Below are 15,549 nucleotides of genomic sequence, written 5' to 3' on the forward strand. Positions count from 1 at the left end.
ATTTGCATTCATCTGATACAGACAGTTCATTGGACACGTTCTTCAAATATATGCACGAATGATGTTATAACAAACACAAGCAAAACAATGCACACGTGGTCATGGTAACAAAAAAAAAAAGTAATCATAACGACGGAAAAGAATGTTCCACTAAAAAGCAAAGCTTCAGGACGTGAAACACTGGAATGAAAACAAGAGCAGCACCATTATACCAATACAATATATTTATATACAATTCATCTTTATACCATTGTACATTTTAGTCAATAATGTAATTTTAACATAGAATAATAATAAAAAAAAAACAAGTTGTACCCTACTTTCACTACCGATATTATTAGTTTTTGAATCATCTGCCATTAACCAAGCCATGAAGACTTGAGGATGGCTGTTTTCCTCAATAACGAACGAAAATGTGATTTTCTGGCGTATGAAAGAGATTATAATCATAACCTCAGCTAATTTGCATGTATGATTTCTACAGAAACTTCCATTCAGTGAAATTCATGAAACTTGATATTCTATAACTTTCTGTTTTCTTTTTCTGATCCCGATGCAACTCCCTCCATTCTGTTCGTCTGTCTTTACTCTCAAACATGACACGTTACTTTTTCTTTCTTCTACGTTTTCCAGCTGCGCAATAATCAGATAGAGTCGTGCTTGCGTTGCACCGGATTTTTACATGCATTTATTTTATCATAGATATCTGAAGTTACACACACACACACACAACCTTTCACACAAATGCAACACGCACAATCAAACATTCGCAAAACGCACGCACGATCCATGAAAAAGTTCGACACACACGCACACACAACAAACACACAAGCACCTAATCCAATACACACGTACTCAAACCTAAAAAAAAAAAAAAAACACTCACACAAACAAACTCACACACACACAAATAGCATGCATATTGATGTTATTTAGTAGATCCCCCACACCGACACGTGGTTTAAGTGAAGGACGGCTAAATTGATGACAGGGTTGTTTCCCTAGAGGGGACAGGCAGAACTGTAATCCACTTGGTAAGGGTCATTTAGCTCTCATCAACACATCCATTAACTTCCACCATGAAGATAGTGGGTTAACGACCATTATCTATGGATGCTAACGATCGTTTAAACCAGAGAAAATCATTCCTTACGGTGTGCTTACCGTAAGACGGACTCCACTTTAATCTACAGAGAATAACATAACGTCAGAGTGTACTGGTTGGTCTGGAAAACAAAATAAAACACGCTTCTCAAATAAGATTAGAAAGTTGCGAACAGATAGATCACCGACATTTAGTCCAACCGTGCATCACGTGTGTCATTGTCTTTCTCTCTCTCCATTCCTCTCGATATAGGTTGGGTTCCTTACTTGCCTGATGTGCCGATTCAGTTTTAACATTAAAAGGATCGTGTTGTTTTGGTTGAGACCTAATTTCAGGTTTCTAACATTTTTTGGTGAGATAATGAAAAACCTCTTATGAAATATGAAAGAGTATGTAATTTCATAAGGAATTCAAATCTTATTTGATGAAAATTGGTTTTGAAATGGCTGAGATATCCAAAACAGAGCGATTCTAGTAAGTGTGGGACCCAAACTTTCTTTTTACGATCGCTTTGTTTTACTCTGTTTTTGGATGTTTCAGTCATGCCAAACCCAATTTTTATCAAATAAACTTTGAATTCCTCTTAAAATGGTATGCTCTGTACTATTTCATAAATGTTTGGGTTTTTTTTTTTTTTGTATCTCGCAAAAAGTTAAAAGCCCAATTCTCATCCCCACCAATACTGTACTTTCCCTTTAAATCAAATTGGCCTGGAGTTAAATTAGATTTTTGTGTTGGTATATGTGGCAAAACATTAATTATCATGTTTTTGCTTTTATTTTTGTTTTAGTTTGTGTGTTCATGGGCTTTTTAATGGTTTATTTTTATCGAACGTAATGCAATGTGGAATTAAGAATGTCCAAGAAAAAAAAATGTTTGAACGACAGACATAATGATACGTTCGTATATGTGACCCTGCACCTCAAAACAAACAAAAAGTCGCCAGACATGAATTTTTGATTAAGACCATATTCTGAAAGAGCAGACTTTAAGCTTTAAAATGATGTATAACTCAAATCAAATGGACTCTCCTAACCTATCTAAATATTGGACAGAAAGCTCAAACTCAGGAAAAGTGTGAACTGAGAAAAGAGGCTCTGAAGTACAGTGTCTATTCAAGCGCTTAATCTGTACCAAACCGTGCTGGCTGTGCGATGAATGGGGCAAAAAACAGGAAGCAAACCGTCAGAGTAACAACAATGAAGGGATTATTAGATTAAACTAAAATTAAGCATGCCTCATTAACACATTCTGTCCATAATTAATGCCAACTTTCAAAGCAGTAGCACTATCCTTTCAAAAGTTATTAGAGTTGAAAGTGAAGAGTGTGCACAAGGTTTTTCAGAAATGAAAAAAAGATTGTAAAGACACACCTAATCACACTATTCTACCAAAAATGTTCGAGATATACTGCTAAAAAAAAACACACTTTCCTGCCCGTTTTATGATACCAAATTTTAGCATAATGTAAAAGAAGACCCGCTCTTTCAGAAAATATGAAAAGGTAAAGTTTGGCTAGGTTGACCCATTTCACTTATTTTCAGTCCTCACGCAAAATCAGTGTGTGCGACTTTATGTTCGTTTTGAGGTGCACGGTCATATATGGACGTGAACATGTGCGTGTGTGTGTGTGTGTGTTTGCAATGCCTTTTAAGTGCAGAAGTATATGTCCTGTGTTTTGTAAATAAGTTTATATTATTATTATTATTATCAGTATTATTATTATTATTATTGATATTATTATTATTATTATTATTATTATTATTATTATTATTACTATTACTATTACTATTATTATTATTATCGTTATTCCTGTTATCATCATTACGTCATAATCATAGGGAGTGGTAGGGTGAGGTCATTTGCAAAGACGATTATTATTTTTGTTTTCTGACGGAATTTAGAGGCTGCTAACAAACCCTATACGTATAGCTCTCTGCTACCCTTTGTCACAACGGAAGTAGACCTACAAACTTTGACGTGGAAAAACACGCAGAATATAAATGTTTCAGAACTTTGACACCTTGCTCTGTACGGAACCTGAATACGGCCTCAATATTTCCCGGGGGGGGGGGGGGGGGGGGGTTAACTGGGCCATCGGGGTAATTCAACGTGTTGTTACGGTCACTCTGAACACTACTATAGCCCATCATCATCTATTCACTCGGTTTGATCATGTATATATTGGATTGAGAACCGAACCGTGCTTAATAGTAATGGTCTCCACGCATGCACTATTTTGCCTGACCGTCACGCCTTCTTTTTTTTTTTCAGGAGTGTATAATCGCGGTGATGTAATCTGTCGAAATGAGAGCCACCAAGCGTATTTAATATTTATGCAGTTATACGTAAGTCAAGGATAAAAATGCGGTTGACATATAGGCCTCATAATCCCTTCCCCTAGATTAGAAATCCACATCCGTGCGAGTCGACCGTTGAGACACAGCGTTACCTAGGTATGGTAGTGGGGCAAGGGGTCATAGTCTGCGTGGAACACACAACTAGAATTTGGGAACTTTGATAAGATACACTGAACAATCGATATGTCATCTCAGGTTTTCAAACATTGTGAAGTAACTACGATCTTAACTATACAGCAAACTTCGGTCACATTCATGAACTAGGCTCTCAGCTCCTCATCAGAAGCTGGTCAATCTTTATCTTGCCCAGTGTTCCCATTCTTTAGAAAGACTTTCCTTTACTTCGTGAAATGGGTATCCCAAAATACTTACGTAATAATTATGACTAGACCATTGGGACAGCGTTGCTTAAGCTGGAGAGGCTACCACAGGTAAACAGGAGCACATGATTACCGCGTTCATGAGAGCAAAGTCTCTGAGACGCTGCAGGGCGCCTCCTTACGATCGTCTAGAGACAACGTGCCTTCTTTGTTATCCATCAGTGTGAGGGAAAGTTAAAAAAAAAAATACGATTTTGTGTGTTAGAGATGTCTTCACACTAGAACAATAAACACCACAAGAGTCTCGGTCAGTTTACGCTACAGTGTTCCCCATGTGGTAGAGTGGATTGCATTCCCGACTTTCGAATTCGAATCCTGTCTGGTATTCTGTTTCCTTGGACAAGGCGTTTTTACTCACCATATCCCTTTTGACCAAGACCAAATCTTGGGTAATAACAGGGAAATTAAACGTTTTTTCTGGAAACAATAATGACAGAGTCGTTTCGAAGAGTAGTGCTAGCATTAAGGGGTTCAATACCCTGGATAACTGAGACCGTCGTCCACCGTCTGTTGACCGCTAAAGGTGGCATAATACATGTAAGACGTGTAAAATGATTCATGTATAAAGACATGTAAGATGTGTCAGGTGTGCACGACGCTGATGTTAGACATTGCAAAGAAGAAATGGAAATTAGTGAAAGTCGTACTGAACATCTTGCTATTAGTGCGTCATGTATTTGTGCTTTCATCAAATTTTAATCGAATACCACCCTACCCACCCCCCCCCCCCTTGAGTCTTCTTACATATTCCATAACTACGCACTCATGTAGAGGAATGATTATAGCACCATGTCTCAAGTTACCCTAACCTTCGACCGCAACACGATGTATATTTCATTATCGTATTGAGGAGGCGACATAATCAGAGTTGAGGGAAGTGTGGTTTGCTGGACCCGATGCACTTTATACAGTATATCGAAATTGCGCAGGTATTCCGTTGTGGCATATCGCATGGCGTGGACTAACACGATAATGTGAAGATATTTGTGATTTCATATGCCAGTCGTCTCCATTTACTATTTTTTGCATCGGGGATCTGCAGAAATTCAGCGGAACGGATGTGCCCAATGCAAGCTCCTCTTGCAGCGAATAACCTATAGTGCCGTTTTGCGAAAGCACGTGCTTGCATTAATCCTTCGCCCGGTTTTGCAACTCCAGTAATCCAATCAATATTCCGGTTTCGATTTCCCAATTACAGCAGAACGAATTTGATTTTTAAATCCGGTCTGTCGAGAATACTAACTAACTTTTGCCGTCTTCTTCTTTTTTTTTTCCCCAAGCAAACAGAATTTGATTTTTTTTTTCCGAGAAACAACGGAGATCAATGCAAGCAGATGACAGGATGGTGTCGTATAGCTTGTCGAATTCACCAGTCAATGCTGCCAGCGTGCTTTTTAAGAGCACAGCGTGTGCGAATGGCAAGCTCAGAATCGTTAAAAAACGAAGAAAAAAAATCAAACAGTGGCAATGTGAAGAGAGTTGGCAAGGAGAACAGCAGCTCAATCCAATGTCTTTTCCCTGTTGCTTCAAGTGTTTTCCTCATTATCACCTAGTTTGTTTCAGTTCTCTCTCTCTCTCTCTCTCTCTCTCTCTCTCTCTCTCTCTTCCCCTTGAGCTTAGATTCATTTTACGGGGGCCACTACAGCAGGGATTGCATACCTTGTTACGGATTAAGTTGTACTGCATTTTCAGAAGTCATCCTTTTTTTTTGTCTAATGCTGCTGTGAATTGTATATCTTTGTTCTATTAAACTATACTCATAATTAGTCTTGAAGGTTTCATTTAAACATTAAACAATATGCATTCTACATTCTATCACTGTCTATGACAGACTCTTTCATAGCAATTCTTCGTCCATGATTCAGTAATGAAAATTTGATGTTTATCCCCCCCCCCCCGTGACGGATGAGATGTGTGTGTGTGTGTGTGTGTAGGGGGGGGGGGGTGTTAGGGGCCGCCGCCGCCTTTTTATTGTATTGCTTTTTTTGGGGGGGGGGAGGGGGAGGGGTGTACGGGTAAAGACTTTTTTTCTTGTTGTTTTTCTTCTTCTTTGCTTGTCAGCCGGTTTTGAGTAAGAAGTGGAACCGACAAACGTATGATAAAAAAAAAAAAAAAAAAAATTGTTGTGTTTTTATTTTGGGTGTTTTTTTTTTTCGTTTTTTTTTTTTTTTGTGGAGGGGGGAGAGTTGGGTCTTGCCATGACCCAGACTTAACATCCCCTCGACACAAATACACTCCTTCCAATTCCATGGAGTAGAATCGGCCTTTCATGAGCCACAGGTGGTTTGTGAAAGGGCGCCACAACACTCTATTGCAACTGTCGCAGTCTACATGGCAGTTATATAACATAATTCCACATTTAAGGGGAATTTGGGACCATCAAAAATTAGTGATACAATTTATGTTAAAACTAAACTTGATCAAAATCTGTTGAAAGTAAGGAAAGTTAGGAAACTGAGTTTTTACTGTTGTTAATTCTACAAAACAGTCCTTGAATAGTGCATAATATGAGTCTGCAAGTAATGAATTCATAATATCATCGTCTCGCAATTCGCCAAATATTCTGCATGTGGAATCGTGAAATTCTTGTTCAAACACATTTATGCTTTTATTGTCTCAAATGTTAACATATCTCACTGCACATTATTAATCCACAAATAACGTTGTTTTACGCTTTAAGAGCAGAAAACACAGAACTTTCTTTCTTTTTTATTCTGTCATTAATAGAATGTTGTGAGGTGATGGCAGCATCAGCTCACTCATCTTCAAATCCATTTCATATTGTTCATGAACTGTCGCAACAACTAAAGCAAAGAAAGACTGAGATTCTCATATCAAACTTCTTCACTTTTTATCTAATTTCAATGAAACTTCCACTTTTCCACCTATAAGATTTTACCTACTCTTTTCAGCCTAACTCTCAACTGGTCCTGAATTCTCCTTTAGAGAGAGAGAGAGAGAGAGAGAGAGAGAGAGAGGAAGAGAGAGAAGGAAAGAGATGGAGTGAAAGATGCCCGAAAAAAAGAGCAAAACGGTCGGACCTCTTGATGCTAGAGTTAGGGAAAGTTTTTTTTTTTTTCTTCTTCTCCTTCTTCTTCTTTTTCTTCTTCTACTTCCTTTTCTCGTTTTGCCACATTGACGCCAGGGGGCAGTGTTGTTCTTGAAAATAGGAGAAAATTGCCTGGACAGGTGTATTGCGACTTAGGAAAAAAAGAGAGCGATGGGAGGGGCGAGATAAAGAGAGAGGGTGAAGGGAGCATAATATGACAAAGCATGAAAGCACGGGTCGCTTGAAGATCACCATGACTTTTTAAAATCGATTCTATTCACACTCAACGCCAGGATTCCACCCCGAGTTATTTGTTTTTCCTCTGGAAAGGAGGTTCGAAGAGTGGTAATAAACACTTTTCATTTACTTGCTGTCTCTTTTTGTCAAAGGAGCAATTACGTCACCACCGTTATATGGTTTCCCTATGTAATGATGATGATGATGAAACAGCATTTATATGGCGCCATCTATCTGTTAGAAACATTCAAAGGCGCCCAGCTCCCAAAAAGTGTCACACATCATCCACAAAGTTGCCGGAAAAGATGAGTCTTAAGTGCAGACTTGAATGTATTGAGGCTGCTGCTCATCTAAAAGGAAGGACAGAACAGATGACATGATAAAGACAAACAAATACAACAAAACGATCTGTGAAAAATAGCAAATAATGTGCACGAAATGTAGTTGCAGCAGTAAAGCAGCTGTGAAGAAGAGTGGGTAGGGATAGTGGCATTTTGTAGAATAATCAATACGTACTGATATGTGTGTGCGTGCGTGTTGGTGGGTGTGCGTTTAGATTTACTATTATGCAGATCAAAGTTTGCTGTTTCACGCACGACGAGGTGGAAAATCGGTTGCCTACGTTCCATATTGCATTGCGCTGCAAAGCGGTGTAAGTTAATGTTGTAGCATGAATATTGGCTTTCTCGATTTAGTGATGTAAGATGTAAACTCCCCAAGCAGTGTACCAATGCATGCATGCATAACGTTGCAAATTACATAGACCAAGAAAACGCCAAATTTCAGACAAAAAGACAAAAAGGAGGGAATATTATTTCCTTTCCTATCAGTAAATACTGTTGGGTAGTGAACCTTGGTAGATTCGAATGGCTCGAATGCCCCGAAAGTACATCAGTTTATTTGTTTTGTTTTGCTTTTCTTTTCCTTTAAATACATCTGTACATGCATTCATTTGCGGGCAATATTGTGACGTGCCAACAAAAATTCACACACGAGCTGTCCCTGTCAATGCAACCAAGTGATTCGTTTGACTTTGTAACACACAGTCAAATAACCATATTTCTACTGCATAAAGCCAACAAAAGTATAAATATACAGCAAGGGGAGTTGCAAATGTCAAGGCATCTTTGACAAAATGTGTTATAATTTGACGTTGCGCATAGCAAAAACAAATTAAAAAAAAAAGAGAAAATGAGAAAAAAAAAACCCGTTGATATACATAGGTATTGGGTAACAGAGAAAGGAAAGGGGAGAAAATAAGTTAGACAGACAATATGAGATAGAGAGAAGAGAAGGATGGAGGGAAGAACATGTACCAGAAGGAGAAAACAACAAAGGAAAGTAGGAGTTAAAGGAGAAGATGAAGAAGAAATAGAAGACGCAAGAAAAACTTTAAAGCCTTGATATGTCTTCGAGTATATAAAGCGCATCTCCTGCTTTGCGAATATGTTTATACCCCACACAGTGACGTCAGAAGAGAGCACCTGAGGTCAAGTGGGTGGGTAGCCAGAACCCTCAAGGTTGCCAGCGGTCGAAGGATAGTGGGGGGAAAAGGGATGAAAGTCAGATATACACATAGGTATACGGTACGTCGACAAATAGGTGGCTAGACACTATTACAAGGTATCATAACGGTATAAAGGGGTCGGAATTGCATATTAAACCAAAAGTTCATGTCACACTGTTAATCTCTAAAGCTAGAGAACAACAACAACAACAAAAAAGGGCCCCTGATACTAGTGGCTGTCGTGACCTAAGACAGGACTTCACCATAGTATTTACATACCAGTCACGGCTATTGTATTGTCTCTGGGATACACAAGGGTTCGCATTTGACACGCTATTAAAGCGATTCCTCCTTCTGAGGGAAAAGACAAATCAAAGATCGGACGTCCTGAATCATTTTAAAAGTATTCTTTAAATTACTAAGCGCTCTACGCGTGGCATCACGAAACCCACTAGGGATTGTTGAATAGGGAATGTCAAATAAAGGCATTAATAAGCGTGGATTGATTGTTTATAACATTATTTGAGGTTATGCCCATTACACATTTCATGAGAGCAGCATGAATACGAATCTTTTTTAGTTTAACATGTACATTTCCGGATGTTATTAGCTGCGCTGTTATTATGTTCACGAAATTCGCACCGACAAATTCTCATAAAATTACACGAATGTTATAGTTTTCTTCTTGCTGTTACATCTCTATGCGGACAAAATTTTTGGAAGAAAAGATACAACTAAACGTACTGTAACACAAAAATATAACGATTCGTCCCAGGAAAATTAAAATACGGCAGAGGATTGGTGAACATCTGCCGCAATGAGTCGCATTTGAAATTCGATTTTGATTTGATTTGATTTGAAGTATTTCCATAATATTCATAAATGATAATCACCAATGATATATGAACAATTAAAGAGCTTTAAAAAAATAAAACACTACGAAAAATAGGCAAACAACATTATGGTGTTGCTCTTCTTGAACTGGCAGCAATTGATAAAAAAAATAGTATGGCGGGAAACGGTAAGAAGCATAGCTTGTAGCGTAACTATAGGTTATAGCATATGGTTAGCTAGCGTATCAAAAATAGATACACTAGAATAGAAAAAAAAATAGCGAATACGTAATCCTTAAGAAGAAAATGCAAAAATTTAGACTCATGCTGATAGGATATTTGCGCTTGAAAATCCCTTCCAGATTTTCCACTTATGTGCCACGTTCGCACGTCCGACTCAGTCGACGGCGTGCCAACTTCGCATATTCTGCTCAACAAACAAAGCCGCCAAAACCGATCGATAAATCACTATTAAATCCCGCGGTACAATGAAAGCGTTTCTCGCGCTTTTGTTCCTCTCACATACGGTTTGCATTCTATGTGGTGATTGACTATAAAACGGTGTTCCCAACTAGATTTGTGTGTACACTCTAAGTTTCTGTCACAGTTTTGTGTGCAAAAGTCAGGCCTTCACAGTAATGTAGCAAACTGGTGATTCAAAAGAAAAATTGAAAATAGATTTGTCATACAATTTATATCGAAGCAAACTTTTGTTTTCCTCTAAACTTTGCTCACTATTATGTCCAGCTTAACAAAAATTTGTAGAAGTTATACACATTGGAATAACAGAATTCTTTCTCAAAACATGTCTACCTTCGTGTCCCAGAATAACGTGGCACACAGGGGGTTGGCACCATGGCACATAAAGAGTTAAGGTGTATGTATAAACAATATTCTGTTATACACTCGCGTGTATTGTATAATGCTCTACATGATACTTTCTTTCAAAATTCAAGGAGATACATTATTTATCACGTGCCTCCTTGGTTTATTCTTTTATTCAAGTTAGGAGAAGTGGCTAAGCCAAAAATGAAATAAATCTGTATGTGATCACAATCTCTAAATCTAAACAGATGAGATAAGGATTTTAATTTCTGGAAAGACACACAAAGCATCGCATGATAGTTGGTAGCTTGTTGATATCTTCCAAAGGTGACTCAATATTTTGTCATTGTCATACTACTACACGGCAGCTAGTTTTATTTCACAAACGTACAGTCGTAATAAAATGATGGTGAATTTAGTGCCATAAACATTGGACAAAGTCCATGACAGACATCATATAGTTGTACCTGCTTTGAAATGGAAATCAAAACGTCCTTTAGACCCTAGTGAGCAATTTGTGATTCACACGCAGAGGTACCGCGCCTTGTAGGGGAAAAACACTGACACTGTTCTGTGATTTTTCTCCAAGATTACCGCTAATGTTACGAAACACGCCTAATCTGAGCACGTAAGTTTTCCACTGTTTTGCCATGATTATATTCCGTTTTGTTTCTATGTCCGTACTCTCTAAACCGTTGCAAATGGAACAAAAAAAAATTCCTTCTCATCGGATGCTTTTGACACGACGCGTGTGTCGCAATATTGTGCGAGAACACATGCGGAAGCATAAGCCGAAATGTATTTTTTTCCGCTTCCTTTGATTGCTGAATTGGTTCTCTAAAGATATATCTTCGTACCGGAGAATCATTCTTTAAGACCCAATTCTCGTCGTGTTATTTGGTAAGCCTCTGACATTTTACGTTTTATGCAATTTACTTCAAGATCGAAGTCCTTAAGCTCTAATACCTCGATATCCTCACCTTGATCCGTTTAATTGCTTAAGATGTATGATACATATGGGAAGGGATGATTTATCTCAGTGCAGATAGATATGACACAGAGAAAGATACAGTAATTTGGTTGAAATGGAAGACCCGATCTAAAATTTGACATGTGGGATAATCGGAGGAGAGCCCCTAAAACTATTATTGGTCAGAAAATTAGTTGTGCAGGCCTATCGTTGGCGGTATATTAGCGGAAGTGGAACTCGCTGGCAGAATCATGGCGTGATGTCAGCTATAATCTACCAAGCGATGAAAGGAAAGAAGTATCAAGACAGACTAGCACAGCCTTTATCCTTACATTATCCGCATTCAGCTGGTGTAATTTATAGCGTTGTTCAATTTCCGCTGTCGATGTATGCTTTATTGTTTGTGTATACTTTTGTAAAAGATGATTATCAGTTCATTTTTTTCTTCGTTCTTTCATTTCTATCCAATGAGAAAATCTATAAAAAAAAATGAAAACTTTCGCCTTTACTTTTCGTAAAGTTACTATCATTATTGTTCACTGAAATATAATGCATGTGCATTAGGTGCATTTTTTCTCTGTCCCTGTAACTGTCATTTCGTTCTATAATGCAATTATCTGCAGATTGCTCGCCAAATACGTATGTCAATGAATTGACTTACAATTGTTATTTTGCAAACTAATTAGCTCTGAAATTAAGCAAATAATTAATATTCTACGATTTCTTATGCAGACATGCACAACGCACCGATATCATTTACATTATATTCTTACCATTTAAACAGATATTCAACCAACTGCCTTCGAGAATAAAATTAGCTGAGATCGATTAAAACAATCTGTAGTTTCGTTTCGAGATAAAATTCGGGCTCACTTAATCAATGCGCTCATGAATAGGGCAGTGTTTTCAAGTGTTTGCAGCCATGAGAACAGGTTTGGGAACTTAAAGAGTATTTTGAAAAAGAAAGAACATTCTTGCAGAGCTACCAAGTCTCACGCATTCTGCGTGAGACTCACGCATTTAGGGTCTGTCTCACCATCTCACGCATGGCACCCATTTTTCTCACGCATCTGGTGAAGTCTGCAATTTGGGCCTAAAATAAGGAGCATAGCTCAAAGGATTAGAGTGATAGTTGCAATTGAAGGTATATTTCCCTTTTGCCTTTCAAAATTAGTAAAAAAATAGTTACTTAAGTATGCACCAGATCGCATCATTAAGAGCTAATAATTTAAAAACGCTCCCTACCATGGGAGGAGGACACTCTCCTCGTTCGCGTGCGCATGCGCGCGAGCGCCGAGATGCCGAGTCATAAAAATCTCACTCATAAAATTTTTTTGAACTTGGCATCTCTGTTCTTGTCTTTATCTTGACGTAAAGAGCAAAATATTGACTCTTTAAAGTTTGGATTTATGCTTCTTTTATTTTCAGGACATAACAACGCGAGTTTGGTTGAATGAAATCATTGTGAGAAATAACGTATTCTCTCTCTCTCTCTCCCTCTCTCTCCCACAGGATGATTGGCCTACGTCATTCAATAGTCTCTTAGAGTGTCACTTGGTCTTTATATCCGTAGAATATGCTTCATTATTAACCTCCCTACTTATCACAAGTTTTCTTATTTCTTTCATTATGCGTCCTCTAGAGCCCAGCATCGACAAAATGGAGTACAACTACTCAGAGCCGTATGAAGACCCCTACATAAGTTGGCCTATACGAAACATTATCTTGGGCACATTCATCCCTATATTTCCCCTCACCATTGGTGGCAACTGCCTCGTCATTTGCGTCATCTTTCGTAATCGGAGCATGCGCACAGTGACTAACTTTTTCTTGGCGAACTTGGCCGTAGCCGATCTCATGGTGGCGCTGTTCTGCATCATCCCGCAAATGATGTGGTTCGTGATGCCCACGTGGCCGCTGGGCGCCGTCATTTGCAAACTGCACAAATACATGCTAGGTGTGACCACCACAGCGTCGATCTTTATCTTAATGGCGATATCCGGTGAGCGATTTGTGGCCATTATCTATCCGCTGCGGATACGACATGTCCTCACCATTGGGCGTCTTTCCTGTATCCTTTGCTTCTTGTGGATTCTCAGCTTCCTTGTCAGTATCCCATTCATCCGATATTTTGAGGAGACCAGCGTTAATGGCAGCCTGCATTGCAGCGTCAGTCCGGAGGTATCCGTGGAAGAAGCGGTCGTGCATGACGTGCTTTACTTTATCCTGTGCTACGTGATGCCCTTGCTCGTAATGGTGTACTTCTACGCGCGAATCATTATCAGTCTGTGGCTTCGTGGCAGGGCCGTGTATTACAGAACCTCCAGACATGGGGATAAATCAAGCTCTGGTTCCACGGCCGTTGAAATGGAAGTGCGCATGCACACTGGCGGAAGCATCAAAACCCACGCGCACAAGACAGCTGACCATGTAAAGAGGGTCAGACCTGCACAAGAGCAAAACAATGTAAAAGAAATTAGGGACACCGTTGTTGAAGCGCCGGTGGAAGATCCCCAATCTTTAAAGATTGGCCCATTTTTCGTTGATTACCCTCCGCCGTCACCCCGCCGATCGCGAGATGCCGTCACGGCGTCGAAGTCATGCGAAAACATGTTTCTTCTCGGCAGCTGCCAAAATTCTGAGCGACTGAATCCTCCGCTGGGAAGAACAAAATCTCAGTCAACAGGGGCAATTGATCACTACTACCAACAGCTGAAACAGATCGACAGGGATAACGAGGGAGACAAACGTATTGAAGCATCAGTTCACAAGAACTTTGTAGAAAATCGTATTGGAAATGGCAGCGCGGTCAGAATTGGTGGGTCGTTAGATCGTAGCTCTGAAAATTGCATGGGAACGGGTGAAGGACATGCTGATGACGAAAATACGAGACACGGTGTGGACAACATCCCCCTACGTCAAAGGCCCCGACCGGTCAGACAGCGAAGTTCGGGGTTCCTCCCGATGAAAAACGGCTATGAGTTTCTATCCACGATTGATGACGACGACGAAATTCTGACGGAATCACAACATTTTCATTCGACACCGAACTGTGTTCCGCCGAGAGAGAGCAAAGCGGAACCTAATTGTGTGCCTAAAATCGTTTCGAGTTCAGACAAAGCAGTTCATAGAAGCGTGGAGGAAAACCACCGACCGACCGTCATGGTAGAACTCGTACCGGCAGAGACACAAAGCCCAATTAGCAGAGCCTCACAGCGCGCCAAAAAGATTTCAAAGTCAACCATAGCAACGCGAAAGAAGGTGATTCGTATGCTAGTAGTTCTGGTGGTCGCTTTTGCGACGTGTTTGTTCCCCATGCAACTCTTCGCAATTTGGACGAAAGCTGGAAACTTTCCATACACATCTCGCTTCGGGGTTTTGTACATACCATTCCAATACCTCGCGTACTTCTTCAACAGTGCGTTGAACCCGTTTCTGTATGCGCTTCTTTCTGACAACTTTCGCATGCGTATGCGTGAGACGCTTGATTTCCGAGGATCCTCGCGGCGCGCGCGTTGGATGAGAACGCAGACGAGACTGAGGTCACTGACATCGGAAGGTACGGACAATGACTGGGTAGCGTAATGACTGTGTCACACCCATGCCATTAAAATAAAAGCACGCAATCACTCGGTGAAGAGCCTTTCGAACTCACTAATGAAGTGTATTTGAGATGAGTGTACATGATGCCTGAATGGACTCCTTACTTTCATTGAATTATTATAAGGTATTAGGTCTGTATAATTTCAAACGGAAACAAAGCTCTAAGGAAGTGGATGACATTCCGAAAATAATATGTGTCTCTGAGAGATATGTGGCCTTTGATCGCGCTCAGCTTAAAAAAAAAAAAGTGTGAATGTACCTGCCAACCCTGCTTGTTATTGTCGAGTACAACGTAGAAGTTAAAACTATAATCAATGTGCAGTGTGGAAATAACAAAAGAAAACCGAAGTTATAAGGGCATTACTCAAGCTGCACCAAATGACGGCTAGTGAAAAAAGTAAATATTATCCCTTTCAGTTGACATAAGTAGTCATGGTAGATCCACCAAGTTATTGAAGTATCATGTACCATTTTTTTTTTTTTTGTAAAACCTTTGCCGCTTTCTTTGATAATTGCTAGCTGGCAAGTTCACGGATACACAGAAAATTGCATAATCGACAAGGTCAGAACAGATTAATCAAAAGTACAAAACACAGTAAAGTCTTAAGTCATGAATACGATGCTGAGTTCCAGAAATAATACATTTCTAATTTAAATAGTAAAGTCGTTAATGAAATTAT

The 15,549-nt window shown here is 39.4% G+C and overlaps 1 protein-coding gene across 1 annotated transcript; it reads left to right on the top strand.

Moving 5' to 3' along the window:
- Positions 1-12,922: 12,922 nt before the first annotated feature.
- LOC140234315 (uncharacterized) lies at positions 12,923-14,851 on the top strand. Its single transcript, XM_072314376.1, has one exon. The coding sequence runs from the start codon at positions 12,926-12,928 to the stop codon at positions 14,849-14,851; it is 1,926 nt and encodes a 641-aa protein (XP_072170477.1). The 5' UTR covers positions 12,923-12,925.
- Positions 14,852-15,549: the final 698 nt, after the last annotated feature.

Source organism: Diadema setosum, chromosome 10 (assembly GCF_964275005.1).
Source record: "Diadema setosum chromosome 10, eeDiaSeto1, whole genome shotgun sequence".
Classification (NCBI taxonomy): domain Eukaryota; kingdom Metazoa; phylum Echinodermata; class Echinoidea; order Diadematoida; family Diadematidae; genus Diadema; species Diadema setosum.